At 40.3% G+C, this 21,262-nt stretch overlaps 1 protein-coding gene across 2 annotated transcripts in view; it reads left to right on the top strand.

The window, feature by feature from the left end:
• Nucleotides 1-21,262, top strand: part of map3k7 (mitogen-activated protein kinase kinase kinase 7) — a 109,558-nt gene that overhangs the window by 37,795 nt on the left and 50,501 nt on the right. For both annotated transcript variants that reach the window (XM_080192635.1, XM_080192634.1), the window contains exons 5-9: nt 11,736-11,874; nt 14,272-14,396; nt 17,718-17,846; nt 19,515-19,645; nt 20,128-20,209. In XM_080192635.1, the coding sequence (XP_080048761.1) occupies nt 11,736-11,874; nt 14,272-14,396; nt 17,718-17,846; nt 19,515-19,645; nt 20,128-20,209 (606 nt within the window). The remainder of the gene's footprint in view (nt 1-11,735; nt 11,875-14,271; nt 14,397-17,717; nt 17,847-19,514; nt 19,646-20,127; nt 20,210-21,262) is intronic.

The raw sequence follows: 21,262 nt of genomic DNA, 5'->3' as shown, positions 1-21,262 counted from the left end.
TGAACCATGGCACTGAGACAGCAGTGTGAACCACTGTGCCAGTGAGCTGCTACTGATGGCTACTTGAGTGAGGTACTGCCAGGCACCTGGTACCCAGGAACTGTGCCCCAGCAAGTGTATTGATGTGAAACAGTTTGTCATGTATCTGGGTGACAATGCAAAGTGGACAGATCTCTCAGCATCTGCAATGAAAAATATGTGAAGAAATCAGTTGAAACTTCAAAGTGTTTAATTTCACAGATCTTATATAGTCTGGCCAATAATGGACTGCACCAAGTCACTTTAATCCCCTGGAAAGTTCTGCATAAATATTCTCTACTTCCCAAAGTTTTGAGACAAGACTTTAGCCTTTATCTGTCTCTCTTGTTCAAACCTGCCCTCTTGCACTTCTCTGTATGTAATATTCTCTCCCAGCAACACTGGAGATACAAAGTGATGTGGAACTTTGTCCTGAGTAATATTTGTTACAGGAGTGCTCTCCTTTAGTTGCAGCCAGATATTTCTGCAGTTCTTTTTGAAGATGTTAACAATTCCATTTCAGTTGTTTTTTGTTGTAGTTTGTAGTACGTATCTACTACTCTGGTGCAGAGAAGGTTTTTTTCCAATCTGTAGTAATTTTTACTTAATATTCTTCAGTTTTGTGCCTACAAGTAAACTATTCGACTTCGATAGACCCATAATTATTCATCCTCTGAGTTTTTTCTGTAGGATTATCCTTGAATAAGATTGTCTTAGGGCTTTTGGGCTGTGGCTTCAGGTTGCATCTCGTACTGAGTTTAGGAATTCAAGACAGATTGTTGGGCTATTAAAATTGTCCTTCAAAATGAAGTGTTTCATTGAATTAGTTTGATGTTGACATAACTTCAAGTTGGATCTCTTACCTGTGCTGTGTTGCAACTTTATTGGGACATCCATAAGAACATAAGAAATAGGAGCAGGAGTAGGCCATCTAGCCCTTCGAGCCTACCCTGCCATTCAATAAGATCATGGCTGATCTGAAGTGGAAGAGTTCCACTTTCCCGCTTTATCCCCATAACCCTTAATTCTCCTGTCTATCAAAAACCTACCTATCCGTGACTTAAATATATTTAGCGAGGTAGCCTCCACCACTTCAACGGGCAGAGAATTCCAGGGATTCACCACCCTTTGAGTGAAGAAGTCCCTCCTCAACTCTGATCTAGACTGCCCCCCCCCCCCCCCTCCATCCGGCTATGCCCTCTAGTCCTGCTATCCTTTCTAAGTGGGAAGAATCTCTCTACCTCTACCCTATCCATCCCCTTCATTATCTTATACGTCTCTACAAGATCCCCCCTCAGCCTTCTAAACTCCGAGTACAGACCTAGTCTATTTAGTCTCTCTTCATAGTCCAACCCCCTCATCTCTGGTATCAGCCTAGTGAACCTCCTCTGCACTCCTTCCAAGGCCAATATATCCTTCCGCAAGTGCGGCGACCAAAACTGCACACAGTACTCCAGCTGTGGCCTCACCAGTACCCAGTACAGTTGCAGCAAGACCTCCCTACTTTTATATTCTATCCCCCTCGCTATAAAGGCCAACATTCCATTCACCTTCTTGATCACCTGCTGCACCTGCAGACTGGGTTTTTGCGACTTGTGCACAAGGACCCCCAGGTCCCTCTGCACCGTAGCATGCTGCAGCTTTTCGCCCTTTAAATAGTAATCCCTCCTACTTTTATTTCTGCCAAAGTGGATAACCTCACACTTGCTAACATTATACTCCATTTGCCAGGTCCTCGCTCACTCGCTCAGCCTATCTAGATCCCTCTGCAGACTTTCCACACCCTCCGCACAATTTGCTTTTCCGCTTATTTTCATGTCATCAGCAAATTTTGACACCCTACACTCAGCCCCCTCCTTCAGATCATCTATATAAATGGTAAATAGCTGAGGCCCCAGCACCGATCCCTGTGGCACTCCACTAGTCACCAACTGCCAACCAGAATAGCACCCTTTGATACCAACTCTCTGCTTCCTGTTAGACAGCTAATCCTCTATCCACGCTAACACCTTACCCCCAACTCCATGCACCCTAACCTTCTGTAGCAACCTTTTATGAGGCACCTTATCAAACGCCTTTTGGAAATCTAAAAACACCACATCTGTTCCCGTCTGTCTACCGCACTAGTCACATCCTCATAGAAATCCAATAAATTCGTCAAACACGAATCCATGCTGTGTCTGCTCGATCAAACCATTCTTCTCTAGGCCTTGCTATTTCTCCTTTGACGGATTCTAGCATTTTTCCAACTACAGACATTAAACTAACCGGCCTATAATTCCCTGCCTTTTATCTGCTACCTTTTTTAAACAGCGGCATAACATTAGCCGTTTTCCAATCTTCTGGCACTTCCCCGGAATCCAGCGAATTTTGATAAATAATTACTAAGGCATCCACTATCTCCTCTGCCATTTCTTTCAGAACCCTGGAATACATTCCATCTGGTCCTGGGGACTTGTCCACCTTCAGTCCCATTAGTCTATCAAGCACTACCTCTCTAGTGACTAATCGCATTCAGGCCCTCAACACCTACCATCCTTCTATCTTTAAGATCCAGCAAACGATTTGTGTCCTCCTCTGTGAAGACCGAGGCAAAAAACTTATTTAAAGCCTCAGCCATTTCTCATCTCCCACCGCTAAATCCCCCCCCTCTCATCCTCTAAGGGTCCAACATTCACTCTAGCCAGCCTCCTCTATATATTTGTAAAAACTTTTACTGTCCTTTTTTATACTTAGTGCTAGTTTAGCTTCATAGTCTATCTTTCCTTTATCACCTTCTTAGTCATTCCTTGTTGATCTTTAAATTTTTCCCAATCTTCTAATCGTCCACTATTTTTAGCCACTCTGAACGCATCAGCTTTTAATTTAATACTCTCCTTTATTTCCTTAGATAACCACGGCTGGTTATCCCTTCTCCTACAGTCCTTCTTTACCTTCGGAATATATTTCTGCTGAGTACCGAAAAAGACCTCCTTAAAAATCCTCCACTGTTCCTCAGCCATCCTACAACCAATCTGCGCTCCCAATCTACATTCGCCAATTCCGCTCTCATCCTATCGTACTCCCCTCAGTTCAAACAGAGGTCACAGGTTCAGGACCCTGCTTTCTCATCCTCCATCTGCATCAAAAATTCAACCATACTATGATCACGTGTCCCAAGAGGATCCCTAATTCTACCTGCCTCGCTACACAACACCAGATCTAAGATAGCTCACTCCCTCGTACGTTCCGTCACATACCGTTCAAGGAAACTATCCCGACAGCATTCCAAGAACTCTTCCTCAAGCCCACCGTGTCCAACAAGAGGGTATGGGTGTGGGAAAATGTTGAGGACGTCCCAATAATAAAAGGAGTAGGGGGCATGAGAGAGGTTAGTAGCATTTCTTCAAATAAGGTCCAGATAAAGGCTGGTATAAAGACGTCCCTATAATTTAGAAATTAAACAGGCTCTAGCTGTAGTAGTTAATTACTTCACTCTGGCTGCCATCAGTTATCTACTTTTCTATTTTACCCTTAAAAATGGTAAAACTCTTACTAGTCCATCAAACCTGTCTCATACTAACTGTAACAACTGAGAATCAAACTTCTGCTTGCACAAACGCATACCAACTGCCAATTTCTTGGGAGAGGCATTAAAGCAGACTTTTGAAAACACTGGGCAATTTAGAGTGAAAAAGAAAATCTGGGAAATTGCTCAGCAATCTCTCAAGATAATTAAAATAAATTCCCAGAAACTACAATGAAACATGAGACACATTAACTGATGGTGCAACTATATTATGATCTCTGATACCGGCCACCATCAGGAATTTTCTCTAATTGTTTTGGTTGTCGTCCTTGACTGACTTCCTGAGGATTAACTTTCTTCATTTGTCCTGATCCTTTATCTTTTAAGCAATTATCTTGCTTTAACTAAAATCAAAGCAAATTACTGCAGATGCTGGAATCGGAAACAAAAACAGATAATGATGAAAAATCTCAGTAGGCCTTACAGCATTGATGGAAAGAAAACAGGGCTAACGTAAACCCATTCAGCCCTCTGTGCCTGTGCCAATTCTTTGCAAGAGCTATCCAAGTAGTCCTACTGGCCTGCTCTTTTCCCATGGCCCTGCAAAATTCTCCTTTTGAAGTATCTGTCCAGTTCTTTTCTGAAAATTACTGTTGCATCCATTTCCATCACCCTTTCAGATTGTCCATTCCAGATCATCAAAACTCCTAGGGGAAGAAAATCTCCCTTCTGGTTCTTTTACCAGTTATCTTAAATCGGTGTACTATAATTACCAGCTCTCCTGTTAGTGGAAACATTTTCTCCCCCAAGTAGCCTTGACAAGTGATAGCCTCTGTCATTGCCTGTGTGCAGTTTGCGCTTTCTCCCTGTGTCTGCATGGGCTTCCTCCGGGTGCTCCGGTTTCCTCCCACAATCCAAAGACATGCAGGTTAGGTGGATTGGTCATGCTAAATTAACCCTAGTGTCAGGGGATTAGAAGGGTAAATGTGTGGGGTTATGGGAGAAGGGCCTGATTGGGATTGTGGTTGGTACATATTTGATGGGCCAAATGGCCTCCAGTACTGTAAGGATTCAATGAAAACCCTTTATAATTTCGAACATATCACTTAAACCTTTCCTACTCTTGATGAGAACAATCCCAACTTCTCTAATCTCTTCACATAGCTGGACTTCCTTTTCTCCAAAATTATTCTAACAGTTCTCCTCTGCACCCTCTCTAAATGACATCCATGACATCCTTCCTAAAGCCTAGTGCTCAGAAATGAGCATAGCACTTTAGCTGAGGCCTAACCTGAGATATGATGTGGAGATTCCAGCATTGGACTGAGAGTGTGTCTCAACACCAGGTTAAAATCCAACATCTTTAATTGCAATCACGAACTTTCAGAGTGCTGTGCCTTCATCAGGGATGAAAGCACATCCCTCCTCTCACCTGATGAAGGAGCAGTGCTCTGAAAGCTCATGATTCCAAATAAACCTGGTGGACTTTAACCTGGTGTTGTGAGACTTCTTACTGTGACCTGAGATATATAAAGGTTTAGCATTATTTGCTTGCATATGCACTCTGTATGCCTTTTACTGAACCATTGATTTGTTTTCCTTAAAATTAAATGCATAAAGGAAAGTGGTGGTTGCCGCAATCTAGATTCAATGTCTGAGGCATACCTTTGGGAAATGGGAATAATTCACTTCAACAGTAAGAGCAGAAATGTTGGCCTGTGATTTCCCAAAATGCGTGCTGCAAGAAATGCTGAATTGTGCCATCACCCCCTAAAGTTCCTTTCAACTTCTGTGATATACTTTGTAGCGTAGATTTGGGTAACAATTACTTGGTGCCCTTTAAGTTAGATGATTAGGAGAGTAGCTGATCAGTTCTGGATACAGCCACTAGGTGGACCAAATGAAAGAGAAATGCCTCTTATGTCGAGCTGCTCTCATTGGAGGTGACTTTTCACTTTTCAAAAGAGAGCCTTGGCTGCAGTGTGTGTTTGCTCTAACCTTATAAACAGGTAGAAGAAACGATAGCTTACTGAATATATATATATAGTTCAGCATCCCTGAACATACTTTTCAAACAACATTTTTTCTTAGGTTTTGCTAATTTTGCTTCATGCTCAATTGTCTTTAGAATGCTCTTTGAAGTCCCAAAAGTTGCTTTTCAAAGTATAACATGTTTGTATTTTTAATCAACCACTGCTAATTAACAATATCAATTTTAATTAAACAATGATTGCACTATTATAATTTATTAATCAATTCTTAATTAGTTTTGCACAACAGTCAAGCTATCCTGTGTAAATAACTCAGCAAGTTTGTGATGGGGAAGAAACCAGCTAATTACCTGTGCAGAGCAGCTGACTGCTCTGTTTTTCCATAATTTAAAACAAAGAAAGAGGCAGCAAAACTCCACCTTTCGGATTTCAGATTGGTGAAAATAATTACACTTCTTGTGTTTGCCATCACACTGTTAAATGCTATAGAATGGTGTATCATTGTCCCCTTCCCTCCCCTTTTTCCCATTGTCCTTTCAAGTATTTATCCAACTCTTGCACCAGCTTTTTCAGGCAGTGCATTCCAAACCGCAACATAACGCTTCTACAAGTTGCCTTTTAGTTCTTTTGCCAACCACCGTAAATCTGCATCCTCTAGTTACCAACCTGTCTGCCCCTAGAAACAGTTTTGCTTTATTTGCTCCCTCAAAATCATTCATTATTTTGAAAACGTCTATCCAATCTCCTCTTTACCTTCTCTTGTTCTATTTGTCACACTCTTGACTCTGAATCAAATGTTCGTTGGTTCAAGCCCCACTCCAGGACTTGGAAACAGAAAAATCAAGGCTAACACTCCAGTGCAGTAGTGAGGAGTGCTGCACTCAGGTGCTGTCTTTTAAATTACATGCTAAACCATAGTCCCATCTGCCCACTCAAGTAAACATAAAAGATCCTATGGCACTATTACAAATAACAAGAGTTATTCCCATGCCCTGTCACCATTTATGATTCAATCCAACATCACAAATGCAGATTATCTGGTCATTATCATATTGTGGGAGCTCGCAGTGTTCTGGTATTTCCTACATTACAGCAGTTTTTTTTCCACCTCCTTCCATGGTTTTATTTTCCATCTTCTCCCACCGGGAAAAGGATACAAAAGCCTGAAGACACGTACTAACTGACTCAAGAATAGCTTCTTCCCTGCTGCCACTAGATTTTCGAATGGACCTATCTCATATTAAGTTGATCTTTCTCTACACCCTAGATATGACTGTAACACTACATTCTGCACTCTCTCCTTTCCTTCTCTACATATGGTATGCTTTGTATAGCACGCAAGAAACAATACTTTTCACTGCATACTAATACACGTGGCAATAATAAATCAAATCAGTGACTAAATTTCAAAGGTCTTCAGTGACTGTAAAGACATCCTGTAGTCTTGAGGTGCTATGCAAATGCAAGAATCTTTCTCAGCTTCTTCATTGTTACACTCATAGCTGGTGTCATTCTAGTGAATTTCTTCTGCATTCTCCCCAAAATGTGGCACATAGAATTGGACACACAACTCCAGCTGAGGCCTAACCAGTGTTTTATGAAGGTTTAACATAACGTCTATGCTTGTACTACATGCCTCTGTTTATAAAGGGTCCTATTTCTTTTTTAACTGTCTTCTCCAGCTAACAGTTCTGAAAAATGATCAGCCTTTTATATTAACATTTTTTTCCTCTCAAATACTGCTGGAATTGCTGTGTATTTCCAGCATTTTTTGTTCCAAATTTGATGCATCGGCTGTATTTTGCTTTTGGATCAGTGCTTACTTCACTTCCACTACCCTTTCAGAAATACCCACCTTGAAGGTCCGCTGTTTGCTCTGATGGGGCTTCCATTTGTCTTTTACCTTGTTCACCTTCATTGCTTTCAGAGCCACATTTCCTTTCTCGACAACTGTCTCTGACCCCGATAATTGTGATGAAAGGTCATCAACCTGGAACCTTTCATTGTTGCCTGACCCGCTGAGTGTTTCCAGCGTTTATCGTTTTTATTATCAATTAAGTGATACTTTGGTACATCTTTTGAAAGTCTATGTATATAGCAACAACACGTACACGACATCATCAGTCCTTTCCATTGTTTCATCAAAGAACTTAATGAAGTTCATCAAACAAAAATTCTCTCTTTCAAATCTGTGTTGACTTGACTTTGATTTGATAGCCAGCAATTTTTCAAATGCCAATTAATTTTGTCCCACATTATTGATTAAGTTACCTTACCACTAACAGTTGGGTTAGCTGGTAGCAGGGATATAACATTTGCAATTCTCTTGTCCTCTGATATATCATCATGTTCAAGGAAGATTGGCAGATTTGTGACCATAGCTCTGTATATCCATCCTTGGGCCTCAGAAATCAAAGATGCATCCCATTTGGACAGGGTGACTTTTCTGCTTCGAGGCAGCCAACCACCTAAGTTTTTTTTAATCTAATTAAAGCCCTGCCTTTTGTGATTTCCTTGTTCCCACATTTGTTTACCCACGCTTAAGCCATTGTACACTGTATCACCTGTGGTATGAGCAATTGTTCACGTATCCCCATTTTCGTTCCTTTCTCTTATCTTTCCCCTGACGGCAACCATGACAGAGCAGAAACCTCAACATGTATTAGGAGATAACATCAAAGCCTCTGGAAGTGAATTCCTTCCATTAGTCCTGGTGGTAGACATCCAAGCCTCTTTATTCAAGCACTTTTCTAACAGGGTAAAAAGCGGCAGCAGAGGTGCAGCCCAAAGGGAGAGATTAAACTTGAAATGTCCGAATCTGTCGGTCCAGATATGCGATAACAGCTCTGTTCAATTTTGAAATATTCACCACTTTTGTCTGCCAGTTTTGAGGTGATTCATTTCTTTTGTTAAATGAGGACTGTCTCTTTCTACAATTTCCCACCATCCACAGGGCATAATTCAGGTGAATGTTAGCATACTCCCCAACTTTCCTGCATGAATGCAGCTCCACCAACATTCAGGAAGCCTGATACCAGTCAAGTCGAATTGGTCCGCTTGATTGAGAACCTCCCCACCATATTAAGCATTCACCCCCTCCTCCACCAGCACACTATAGTTGAAGTGTGTGCTATCTACAAGATGCACTGCAGCAATTTGCCAAGGCTTCTTCAGCAACTCTCCCCACAATCTCTACTGGCTAAAAGAACAGGGGCAACAAGTGCATAGGAACACCCAGTTGAAAGTTCCCCTTCAAATTGCACATCATTCTGAATGCCTTGCCTTCACTGTACCTGGGTCAAAATCCTGCTAATCCTACCTTACAGTGCTGTAGGTTACCTGTGACACACAGAAGGCAGCTCCTTCAAGAGAAATTAGGGATTGGTATTAAAATTACCAGCAAAGAACACAGCCCATGGATGAATAAAATAATCTAATTTTATTCTATTTTGTGTCATGCCTTCTGTCTGCTCAAGAAGATCTAATTTTTGTTCCTCAATGGCCTCACCATTTATTTTATATTTTATGTATTTATAAATGTTTTGGTTGTAGCAGTTAACTGTATTAAGACAACAGTATGAACTTTAAAGCACAAGTAAAATTGTATCTGATAAGTTTATGAAGTGTCCTTAAGGAGAAAAGAGAGATAGTGGGGAAGTGAAGTTTAAGGAGGGAATTTTGGAGGTTAAGGACAAGGCAGCTGAAGGTAGAGTCACCAGTAGAGGAGCAATAGAAATTGCTCAAGGGGCCGTAATTGGAGAAATGTAGATATGTCAGCTTTTGGAAGGATGAAGGAGGTTATAGAGACAGGAAGGGATGAGATTATAAAGGAATTTGAAAAGAAAGGCGACAGTTTTAAAATCAAGACATTATTTCAGTACTTCCAAAGATTTGCAGGTTAGGTGGATTGGCCATGCCAAATTGTCCCGTAGTGTCAGAGGAATTAGCAGGGTAAAATATATGGGATTACGGGGATAGGGCTTGAATGGGATTGTTGTCGGTGTAGGCTCGATGGGCTGAATGGTCGTCTCCTGCACTGTAGGAATTCTACGAAACTATCAGTCAGCAAACACAAGAAATGATGGGTGCCCATGTCCCAGCTTGCACCAGACTTTTAGCTGGCTTGAAGTTGAAAAGGGTAGACTGTTTAAGATCAACCAAGTGTTCATTGAAATAGTCAAATCTAGAGGAAACAAAGGCATGGATGAGGATTTCAGCAGCAAACGAGCTGAGGAAAAGACTGAGCCACACGAAGTGATCATTAGCCTTCATGATGATGTGGTTGAAAGCTCAGCTTATGGTTAAGTATGAAACCAAGGTTGCAAAATAGTCTGGCTCAGCCTCCTACAATGTCCAGGAACGGAGATAGAACTAATCATGGAGATTAAAGACAAGGGTTTCAGTCTTCACAATATTTAATTGGAAGCAATTTCTGCTCACCCAGTACTTTGTCAGACGCGCAACCTGACAATTTAAGAGAAGATGGAGGGCCTGAGAGAAATGGTGGTAAGGCGTAACTTGGTGCCATCACCATACTCATTCTCTGATTTTGGATGATGCCCATGAGGGACAGTATTCGAATGAGGAATAATAGAGGCCTTGGATAGATTCTTGGGTGGCAGCAGAAGTAACGGTGAAGAATTGGGAAGAGAAACCATTGCAAGTAATTCTCAGGCAAGTGCAATCTTATATTGGTGGAGAAATTGTAGGAGGATGGTGTGGTGAACCATGTTAGGAAGAGGGTGGGTGATTTACCTCCATCACAGCCACATAAGATGTAATTGTGTCTTTGAGAAATGGATTGTCTTGGATAGATACTTGATCCGAGCAGACGCACCTGGAAAACCGAACACCGGCCTGGGAAGGAACAATATATACAAAGATTTTGGAAAGTAATAGGACGATTGTTTTCAAGGGCAGAGTGCTTAAGGATTTATTTTGAGGAGAGGGGTGATGATAGCAGATTTGAACTCACGGAGAAAGGACAATTAACAATTTCAGTTAACAGAGAAGGCAAGCTGAGTGGTGGGCAGCTTGGTAAGAATATGGCCAAAACAGGAAGTGGGTCTCGTATATGAACATGATCTCTGAGTGGACATGATGAGAGAGGAGAGAAACTGGAGAAAAATGCAAGTTCAGACTAGGGCAGGGATATCCATGGAGAAAGTGCCTTTGTGGGCTAGGGAAAGGGAGAAATGTAAGAGGCAGCTGATCAGATGGTGCCAATGGCAAAGAGGTCGATGAGCACACTCTTATTAGTGATGAGAGGGGGATTGAATATAAAAGTAGGGAGGTCTTGCTGCAGCTGTATAGGGCGTTGGTGAGGCCGCAGCTGGAGTACTGTGTGCAGTTTTGGGCGCCATACTTACGCAAGGATATTTTGGCCTTGGAGGGAGTGCAGAGGAGGTTTACTAGGCTGATACCGGAGTTGAGGGGGTTGAGCTATGAGAGGCTGAATAAACTAGGCTTGTACTCGTTAGAGTTTAGAAGAATGAGGGGACATCTCATTGAGACAGGTTGGCAAAGGTTTAACTCAACAAATCTCTATTTAAAACTGCTGCCAGCAAAACGAAAGCTGCACATTTGTCATTGACTATGGGTTTTATGTGTTCCCCAATTTTTCTGCAATATTCTGAATAACAGCAGCGTGGATTTTAAAAGAAGGAAATTGTAGAACCTTATTAACTGAACAGCATGAGAAAAATTATGGTGATAAACGGGCCTTAAAAAGATATTACAAACTGGCAAAAACATTTGCTGCAACTGGTGCACTTTGATTTAGGCTATAGTAGGTGACTGAAAATATTGCGGATAAAATAGGAAAAGCTGTTTTTGCTAACTAACCTGTTTCCGTTTTCTTAGTAATCTGACTTTTTACATCATACCCTGTAACAGCCTCTTTCTCCAGAAACACCCAATTATCTCTTGAACATTATTATACTATTTGCCTAATAATTTCTTATGATTCATTATAAGTTATAAATAGCAAACGAGTACCATTCAATTTACAGTAGTGCCTTCAGCATTCTAAACAAAGTTGATCTTTTCCGTAATGTTTGGGGCAGTTACTTGCTGTTAAAGTTATCAACTCCAATTGGCAGTTATGCAATCTTGGTGGATTAACGCCACTGTTGAATTTTTAATATTGAACTAAAATTGGCAAATAATTAAACATGATGTTTTTCTATATCTCATGAAGAGCTCTTGTTCATTAACAGTGCTACATGGAGCCGAGCCCCTACCCTTTTACACTGCGGCCCACGCAATGAATTGGTGTTTACAATGCGCACAAGGAGTGGCATACCTACATGGCATGAAACCCAAGGCTTTAATCCACAGGGACCTCAAACCACCAAAGTAAGTTCTTTGTTAATGGATAAAAATATGGCAGTTATAGATTGAAACAATGAGTAGCATTAGGATTTGCAGATGCCCTTGCAACAGTTTAGACCTTCCTGAGCTTCATGCAAACCAAGTTGCTGCGAAGAACATAGAACCAGAGTAGGCCATTCAGCCTGTCAAACTTGTTCCATCATTCAATATGGCTATGGCTGATCACTTATTTCAATGCCTTTTCCCCGTAGTATCCCCATGTTCCTTTTATGTTATTAGTGTTTAGAAACCTGTCAGTCTCTGCTTTAAACATACTCAATGATTGAACTTCCACAGCCCTCTGAGGGTAGAGAATTCAAGTATTCCCAACCCTTTGAACAAAATGATTCTCCTGATCTCAGTCCTAAATGATTTCCCACTCATTTTGAAATGGTGTCCCCCAGTTCCACTGTCTCCAACCAGGGGAAACAACTACTGCATCCACCCTGTCTTTCCCTTTAAATATGTTGTAGGCCTCAGTGAGATCACCTCTTATTCTTTAAGACGCTAGAGAATACAGACACAGTTTCTTCAATCTCACTTCATACGACAGTCTCACCATCCCAGGAACAAGACTGGTGAACCTTCGTTTCACCCCTCTATGGCAATAATATCCTTCCAGTTAGGGGACCAGAACTACACTCAATATTCTAAATACAGTATAAACAGTGTTCTATACAATTGAAGCAAGACTTCTCTACTCCTGTGCTCAAATCCTCTTTCGTGAAAGGCTAACACACCATTAGCCTTCCTGATTGCTTGCTGCACCTGCATGTTAGCTTTGAGTGATTTTTTTTTAATGAAGACACCTAGGTCCCTTTGTACATCTATACTTCCTAATTTTTTCCCATTTAAGAAATATTCTGCACATCCATTCCTCCTACCAAAGTAGATAACCTGACATTTTCTACAATATATTTCCATTGGCCATGTTCTTGTCCACTCATTTAAGTCTATCCAAACTCTCTTCAGGCTGCTTTGCATTTTCTTCAACACACACCCCACCTTGCTTTGTGCCATCTGCGAACTTGGAAAATATACATTTGGCCCACGTCCAAATCATTCTTGTATGTTGTGAACAGCTGGAGCCCATGCACTGATCATTGCAATACCCCACTATTCACAGTCTAGCTTCAGCTGTCTAGGCCTCATGATCTGGAATTCACTACCCATGTATGCCGCATCCCTATGAACCTTTCTTTCAAATCTAATCTTCTAGTTGCCCCAACTGACTAACTTGATGTCTATTTATTGCTGAATACATTTCTATGAAGCACATTGGAATATTTTGTTCATTGATGGTGTTCTGTAATTGTCATTGTTTACAGACTAGATATTCAGTGACATATGCATGATATGCCAGATGCAACAGTTGACACCTTTTTGTAGCACTCATCACAGAAACAAATACATCTCAAAGCACTGCTGGATGCAGAGTGAAAGGAAATAACAGTAAAGAGTTAAGGTAGAAAAGCAGTGAAGGATTTGTTGGAGGAGGGTCTTTAGGTGGCTAATGGAAGCGCAGCTAGATCTTGAAATCAGTTTGCTGGGAATGGGGGTAAAGGGAGGAGTGAAGGAAATATTTGATTTAGCATAGGTGCGGACGTGAACTTCATTCTGCATGTGTTGTCATTTGTGATGTATGAATTACTCGAGGAGAGCATTAGGCAAACCTAAGATGATAATCATGGATTAGAAAGGTAGGAGCAGAGATGCACACTGTGGAAGTTGTAAAAACAACAAATCTTGATAATGGAACAGACTGAAGTGTGGATTTTCTCACCAGGCATTACTGATAGGAATCTATGGATTTTTTTTTTAATTACATGAACCCATTTGGGGAGAAATTCATCAGCTCATTTTAGGTTGGCTCATCTGGCAGCTCGCTTGGCTCTGAACCAAAAGATTGAGTTCAGCTCTTACTTTCTATGATTTAAAGTACATAATCTAGCTTAACACTCAAGTATAGTAATAGTGGAGCGCAGAATTGTTGAAGGTGGTATCCTTTTGATGGAACTTGTACATCTGCCTATCAGATGCCTTAAATGGATGTTAATAACCCCATTGCAGTGCTGAAGAACCGTGTGTTGGCCAAAAGCCCTGTCAAAAACAGATGATCTGATCATTCGCCACACATTCGTTTATGGGATTTTGCTGTGTATAATTGGTTGCCATATTTGCCTACATAATAGTGACTGGGCTTCAATGTAACTTATTGTATAAGAAGCACTTCGAGATTTCTGAATGGCAGTCAATGTGTTGTCTTTTCAAGGTATTCCTTTGTTTAATTCTTTTTCCCTGTATGCTGAATAATGAAAAACATGTTCTGAATCCCTGAATGTAGATTGCTAATATTTCCAGTCCTGTGTTTTATTGTGACAGCTTGCTGTTGGTTGCTGGTGGAACAGTTTTGAAGATCTGTGACTTCGGTACAGCATGTGACATTCAAACTCACATGACCAATAACAAGGGAAGCGCTGCTTGGATGGCTCCAGAGGTTTTTGAAGGTGAGCATTGACATTTGTTCAGATGTTAAAGTTTTCTGTTGGTGGATAGAGGCATCACTACTCTAACAAAGCAGAGGAATCAAATACAGCAGTCTTCATGTTTGGTGGGAATTTCCTGAATTAAGCAAAGGGGTTGGTGGGAGGAAGCAGGGTGGGCGGGGGGTGAGAATTGGGTTTTTCACCACTGACAGGATTCAGAGATTCCTGCTCAAAAGAAGCATGCATTGATATTTCACTGCATAAGATAATTTGACTTGTCTCTCCTTCAAGAGAGGGGAAAAGATTTGTTTAGATACAGACAAATTCAGTAGTTGGCTCTAATATTGGATTCTTCTGAAACTAGTTCTAGCCAAGATCAAAAATAAGTTCTCTATATTGGTGCAGACTGTCTTGAATAACATGCAATTTCATAATTGTGATTTATTGAGTTTACTTGATCTGCTGAGGGAACATTTATCTTTTGAAAAAGGTTTGGTCAGAGATTTTGGAAACAGCAAAGGATTACTATTAAAAATGAGTTTTAAAAAACTCAGCTGGATAATGTTAGGGCTGTGTTGGAGTATGGAAAATACCTTACTGGGAGGTCTCGCCCTGCTGTCTGGATTCAGTTCAACCTTTTACCCCAAATTTGCAATACCACATTAGTCTCAGAACAAAGCGGAAATCTCTTCACAATGATAATAGACTAATCATTTAAAGAAATGTCAATTTTACTGTATATGCATGAAGCCACAATTAGCAATCCCAAGCCTTTTTTAAACTGGACTTAGTATTGCCAATAATAGGGAAATGGAATCATTTTTTGATTTGCCGACAGTAACAGCCATCATTTGATTCACCAGAAAAGATATTTTTGAGAAATCTATTTAAGTTGAAATTGAAAACTAGAATATAAGAACTCGGAGCAGGAGTAGACCATCTGGCCCCTCGGGCCTGCTCCATCATTCAATAAGATCATGGCTGATCTTTTCATTGACTCAGCTCCACTTACCCGCCCGCTCGCCATAACCCTTAATTTCTTTACTGTTCAAAAATGTATCCTCACCTTAAAAACATTCGATGTGGTAGCCTCAGTTGCTTCACTAGGCAGGGAATTCCACAGATTCACAACCCTTTGTGGGAAGAAATTCCTCCTCAACTCAGTCCTAATTCTGCTTCCTCTTATTTTGAGGCTATGCCACCTAGTTCTAGTTTCACCCGCCAATGGAAACAATGTCCCTGCTTCTATCTTATCTATTCCCTTCATAATCTTACATGTTTCTATAAGATCTCCCCTCATTCTTCTGAATTCCAATGAGTATAGCCCCAGTCTACTCAGTCTCTCCTCATAAGCAAACTGTCTCAACACCGGAATCAACCTAGTGAATCTCCTCTGCACCCTCTCCAATGCTAGTATATCCTTCCTCAAGTGAGGAGTCCAAAACTGCACACAGCACTTCAGGTGTGGCCTCACCAGCACCTTATACAGCTGCAACATAACCTTGCTGTTTTTAAACTCCATCCCTCTAGCATAAAGGACAAAATTCGATTTGCCTTCTTAATTACCTGCTGCACCTGCAAACCAACTCCTTGTGATTCCTGCACAAGGACGTCTAAGTCCCTTTGCACAGCAGCATGCTGCAATTTTTTACTATTTAAATAATAGCCCATTTTGCTGTGATTCCTACCAAAATGGATGACCTTACATTTACCAACATTATACTTCACCTGCCAGACCCTTAGACTATCACTTAGACTATCTATATCCATTTGCAGACTTTCAGCATCCTCTGCACACTTTACTCTGCCACTCATCTTAGTGTCATCTGTGAATTTTGACGTATTACACTTGGTCCACAACTCCAAATCATCTATGTAAATCGTAAATAATTACGGTCCCAACACTGATCCCTGAGGCACACCACTAGTCACTGACCGCTAACCAGAAAAACACCCATTTACCCCCATGTTTGCTTTCTGTTAGTTAATAAATCCTCTATCCATGCTAATACATTACGTGTAACACCGTGCACCTTTATCTTATGTAGCAGTCTTCAGTGCAGCACTTTGTCAAGTTCCTTCTGGAAATCCACATACACCACATCCACAGGTTCCCCGTTGTCCATTGCACATGTAATATTCTCAAAGAATTCCACCAGGTTAGTCAAACAGGACCTTCCCTTCGTGAACCCATGTTGAGCATTACCAATGAGACAACTTATATCCAGATGTCTCGCAATTTCTTCCTTGATGATAGATTCAAGCATTTTCCCTACTATAGAAGTTAAGCTAACCAGCCTATAGTTACCCCCGCCTTTTGTCTACCTCCTTTTTTAAATAGTGGCCTTACATTTGCTGTTTTCCAATCTGCGGGAACCATCCCAGAGTCCAGTGAATTTTGGTAAATTACCACTAGTGCATTTGCTATTTCTCCCACCATCTCTTTTAGAACCCTGGTATGCATTCCATCAGGACCAGGAGACTTGTCGACTGTTAGCCCCATTAACTTGCCCATCACTACCTCTGATAATTTCTAGATCCTCACCTGCCATAGCCTTCCTGTCATCAATTTTTGGTATGTTATTTGTGTCTCACTATGAATACTGACACAAAATACATGTTCAGTGCCTCAGCCATTTTCTCATTTCCAGTTATTACATCCCCCTTCTCATCCTCTAAAGGACCAATGTTTACTTTAGCCGCTCTTTTTCGTTTTATATATTTGTAGAAACTTTTGCTATCTGTTTTTATATTCTGAGTTACTTTACTCTCATAATCTATCTTTTTTTTATAGCTCTTTTTGTGGCTTTCTGCTGACCTTTAAAGATTTTCCAATCCTCTAGGCTCCCACTAATCTTTGCCATTTTATATGCATTTTTTTTCAATTTGATACCCTCTTTTATTTCCTTAGATATCCATGGCAGATTATCTCTTTTTCTACAGTTCGTCTTTATCGCTGGTACATACTTTTGCTGAGTACTGTGAAAGATTGCTTTGAAAGTCCTCCACTGTTCCTCATTTGTTCCACCATAAAATTTTTGCTCCCAATCTACCTTAGCCAACTCCTTCCTCATCCTTTTGTAGTTTCCTTTATTTAAGCACAAGACACGGTATTGGATTTTAACTTCTCGCGCTCCATCTGTATTTTAAATTCAACCATACAAAACATGATCAAATGTACAGAATCAAGAGGTACAGCATATTTTAGATGTATTAAATGTGCTGAAGTGTTCTCAAATATTGGTGAGTATCATTAATGGATCCCTTAAACTTAAAATAATGTTATTTTTACTTGGTGCAATCATGCTGTTTTCACAGTGAGCTGTTGAATCTGTGTTGCAGGTAGTAATTACAGTGAAAAGTGTGATGTCTTCAGTTGGGGTATTATCCTTTGGGAAGTAATAACCCGGCGAAAACCTTTTGATGAAATTGGCGGCCCTGCATTTCGCATCATGTGGGCTGTCCATAATGGTAAGTCCATATTTCAAAATGCCCTTTTGCCTTGTTTATGCCACTAATACGGTAACCTTGAATTCGGAAACCTCGTCTGCTCTAATAGTAACTGATATTCTTGCCTTTTTAGGGTTGAGTTAAACTTCATTAAACTTAATTTAATGTTTTGAATCAATTGGTGCACAAATTTTGAGTTTGCATGATGTTTTTCATGACCTCAGCATACCTCAAAGTCTTTCACAATCAGTGAAATACTTTGAATTGTTGTCATCATTGCAATGTCAGAAACAAAACAGCCACTTTGTGCACATCAATGTCTCACAGCAGCAGCGGGATAAATGACCAGATAACCTGTTTTAGTTGAGAGGAAGAAACTGGCCTGGAGAAGAGCTCCTCTACTTCTGTTGAAATACCATTATGTATATTTTGTGTCCATCTGAAAGGGTAGATAGAGCCTTAATTTAATGTCTTTGTCAGCCTAGATTATGTGCTCAGGTTTCTGGAGTGGGACTTCATCCCCTAACCTTACAACTCTGAGAGCCAAGGCCATCTCTTCCTTTCTTGTCTAGCTTTTTATAATAAATGCAATAACTTATTTGAGATATGGACTCTTAATTTTGAAAGGCCAGGAGGAAATATCTCAAACCATGTAAATATTAACAACTTTCAAAGTATATGAAATTACATGATGTACTCCCTTTATGTACTCCCTTTGAAATTATATACTGATTTAGGATTTCCAGTGTTTCACAGTAGTCTGTTTACTATTTGGTGTTTATTTAAAATCTTACATCCTCATTGCTGTGATAGTGAATAAGTAAAAGTTTAGCTGAAATGGTAGAGAAGGGATTTTGCACCTGGCTTTGAATAGCCAGGCATTTTTGTTTTGACTAAAGAAGAAAGTTTTAAGAAGAACAATTATCCACAATTGAATTTAATAAATATGAGTCAAATATCAGGTTTAGAAAAATTCCAAAAACTTTATTAGCTGTCAGTGGGATCCCTAGAAATCTGAACCTGTTTCTCAAGCTCCATAATCTTTTTTAATAAAGGAGAATGATAAAAGGTCAAGCCTCTTATAGCAATAAAAGGTAGAAAGACTAATATTAGATCTGCAGCAACTTTTATTTTTGTGAAGAGGAGAAGGAAGATTGCTTAACGATGAGTTTTTTTATTGACTAATCAGGATTGAATTTAAAATAATGCAACAATGCATTTTTAAAAGACCAAGTTCCTACTGTGTTTAATAATGCAAATCTCAGCTTCATTGTTTGCCATACCAGCCTTAATGGAAGTGGTGAAAATATGGAAATTGCTACCATGTGATATGGTTAAAGCTAATAGCATAGATGTGTTGAAGAGGAATCTGGATAAGTACATGAAAGAGAAAGGAATAGATACATTAATGGGGTGAGATGAATAAGGTCAGAGGGTGCTTGCATGGAGTGTAAACAAGTCTGGGGAAATTTTTCCAGTTCCTCCATTTGTTCCTTTCTTCCTGCACCCCCCTCCCCAAGAAGAAATGTTGAATTTCTCAATTAAGAGGTTGGAAATTTGTGCAGTCTTTGTTTGGTGGTTGTAATGCATTGATGCTGGGCTATAATTTTGGTTTTGTAAAATTGATCAAGTAATAAAACCTGTCTTAAATTAAGATTTTTCAGATTTGCTCCATTCATCTCATTTTAGGTACTCGACCGCCTCTAATTAAAAATTTGCCGAAACCTATTGAGAGTCTCATGACTCGCTGTTGGTCAAAAGATCCTGCACAACGCCCCTCAATGGAAGAGATAGTAAGGATAATGACTCATTTAATGAAGGTAAGTTTCTACATTTAATGTGTAATGCTGACAAGGTTCCAACAATTACGTTCAAGCACCCTGATGGTCTGCATTTTTACTCAACTTCAACTGCGCTATTAATAAATGTTAGGTGATTTATATTGGACCATCAGAATGGAGTTCTGGTATTCCCCTAATTATAAGCTTGTTTAAAAGTGGAGTGTGAATCCATAATCTTATTTATTTTAAGGATACCACCACCTGAGCTAAATTACCCTTTAAGTGATCCAGTCGGCTATTTGAAAGAGGTGCGTCAAATCATGGTTGAGCAATGGCATTCCAGGCAAATGCTTGAATTTATTTTGTTTTGTTTCTGATCAGGATCAAGACATCTGTAATCACTCTGGGCATATTGGCTTTGTAGTTCTGAATCTTAGCACATAAATATAATGTGTCACTTGTGGGAGACTTGTGAACATGTCACTCAAAGTAAAGGTTTGGTTTAATTCTTTTATGTTCAGTATTTTCCAGGAGCCGAGGAACCTCTTCAATACCCATGCCACTACTCAGATGTGAGTCAGAGTAACTCTGCCACAAGCACAGGTATGAAACAACAGTAGATTAATAATTTGAAAGGGGAAAAGTTTTTTTTTTCAACTGTTTGCCAGGCTGCTTGATGCACTCCATGGCAAATGAAAAGTTAGTCAATATCCCAGTGGGAGTTTATTTACCAACCAGGGTGAATGGTAATAAATCCTGTTTCTTTAACCGATTACTGAGGAAGAACAGTTTTCACCATGAAGACTGTCAGATGTCCAATATTTTGATGGAATGTTTGCATATTAAGTGGCAAAGCAGATTAAAAAGCAAGAATTGAGAATTCTATATGAAGAAGTGTTATATGCAATGGAAACACACTACTATCAACTATTCCCTCATGCAGAGGACTTGATATTTAAAGACTTGGTGGTATTTTCATGGGTCTCATGAGCTGATGCAGTTGGTTCTCCTTTTAAACACTTAATCCAACAAGGTCAGATTCCTTCCATTTAACAGTGGAATTCAGAAGCCTGTACCTGACCTAATTTAATTTGACCTGATCTAATTTAAGAGCAGTAGTACCAGCTAAAGAAAACGTGTGAGAATATTGCACAAATATTGAGTATACCTCCACTAAAATATTTTACAAGACATAATTTAACAGATCTTGTACGAATATGATTCTGGTGGTTGCGTAATAAATAGATCAAGAAGAGCAGCCAGAGTGAAAACCATCTTCTATGCGACGGTACTGTGCTGCCGCCTCACAGCACCAGGCACCCAGGTTCAATTCCAGCCTTGGGTGACTACCTGTGAGGAATCTGCACGTTCTCCCCATGTCTGCATGGGTTTCCTCCAGGTCCTCCTGTTTCCTCCCGCAGAACAAAGATGTGCAAGTTTCGTGGATTGGCTGTGCTAAATTGGCCCTTAGGGCCTGTTTTACCATTTGATTCTAAGTGGAGTGGACTTGAAACTGGTAGTGTTTCAGATCCGACTTTTAGATCAGTTCTGAGGTGTCCCCATACGCACTCTGCTCGCAAAAATACCAGCGAGTCCGAATAGCACCGCAAAAGCCTGTGGTGGGGCTTAATGCGCCTGAAACCCTGCAACAACATC

This window comes from Carcharhinus amblyrhynchos, chromosome 7 (assembly GCF_965287045.1).
Source record: "Carcharhinus amblyrhynchos chromosome 7, sCarAmb.v2.hapA, whole genome shotgun sequence".
NCBI lineage: Eukaryota > Metazoa > Chordata > Chondrichthyes > Carcharhiniformes > Carcharhinidae > Carcharhinus > Carcharhinus amblyrhynchos.
The sequence above is the reverse complement of the archived record's forward strand: the minus strand, read 5'-3'. Positions and strand labels throughout refer to the sequence as shown.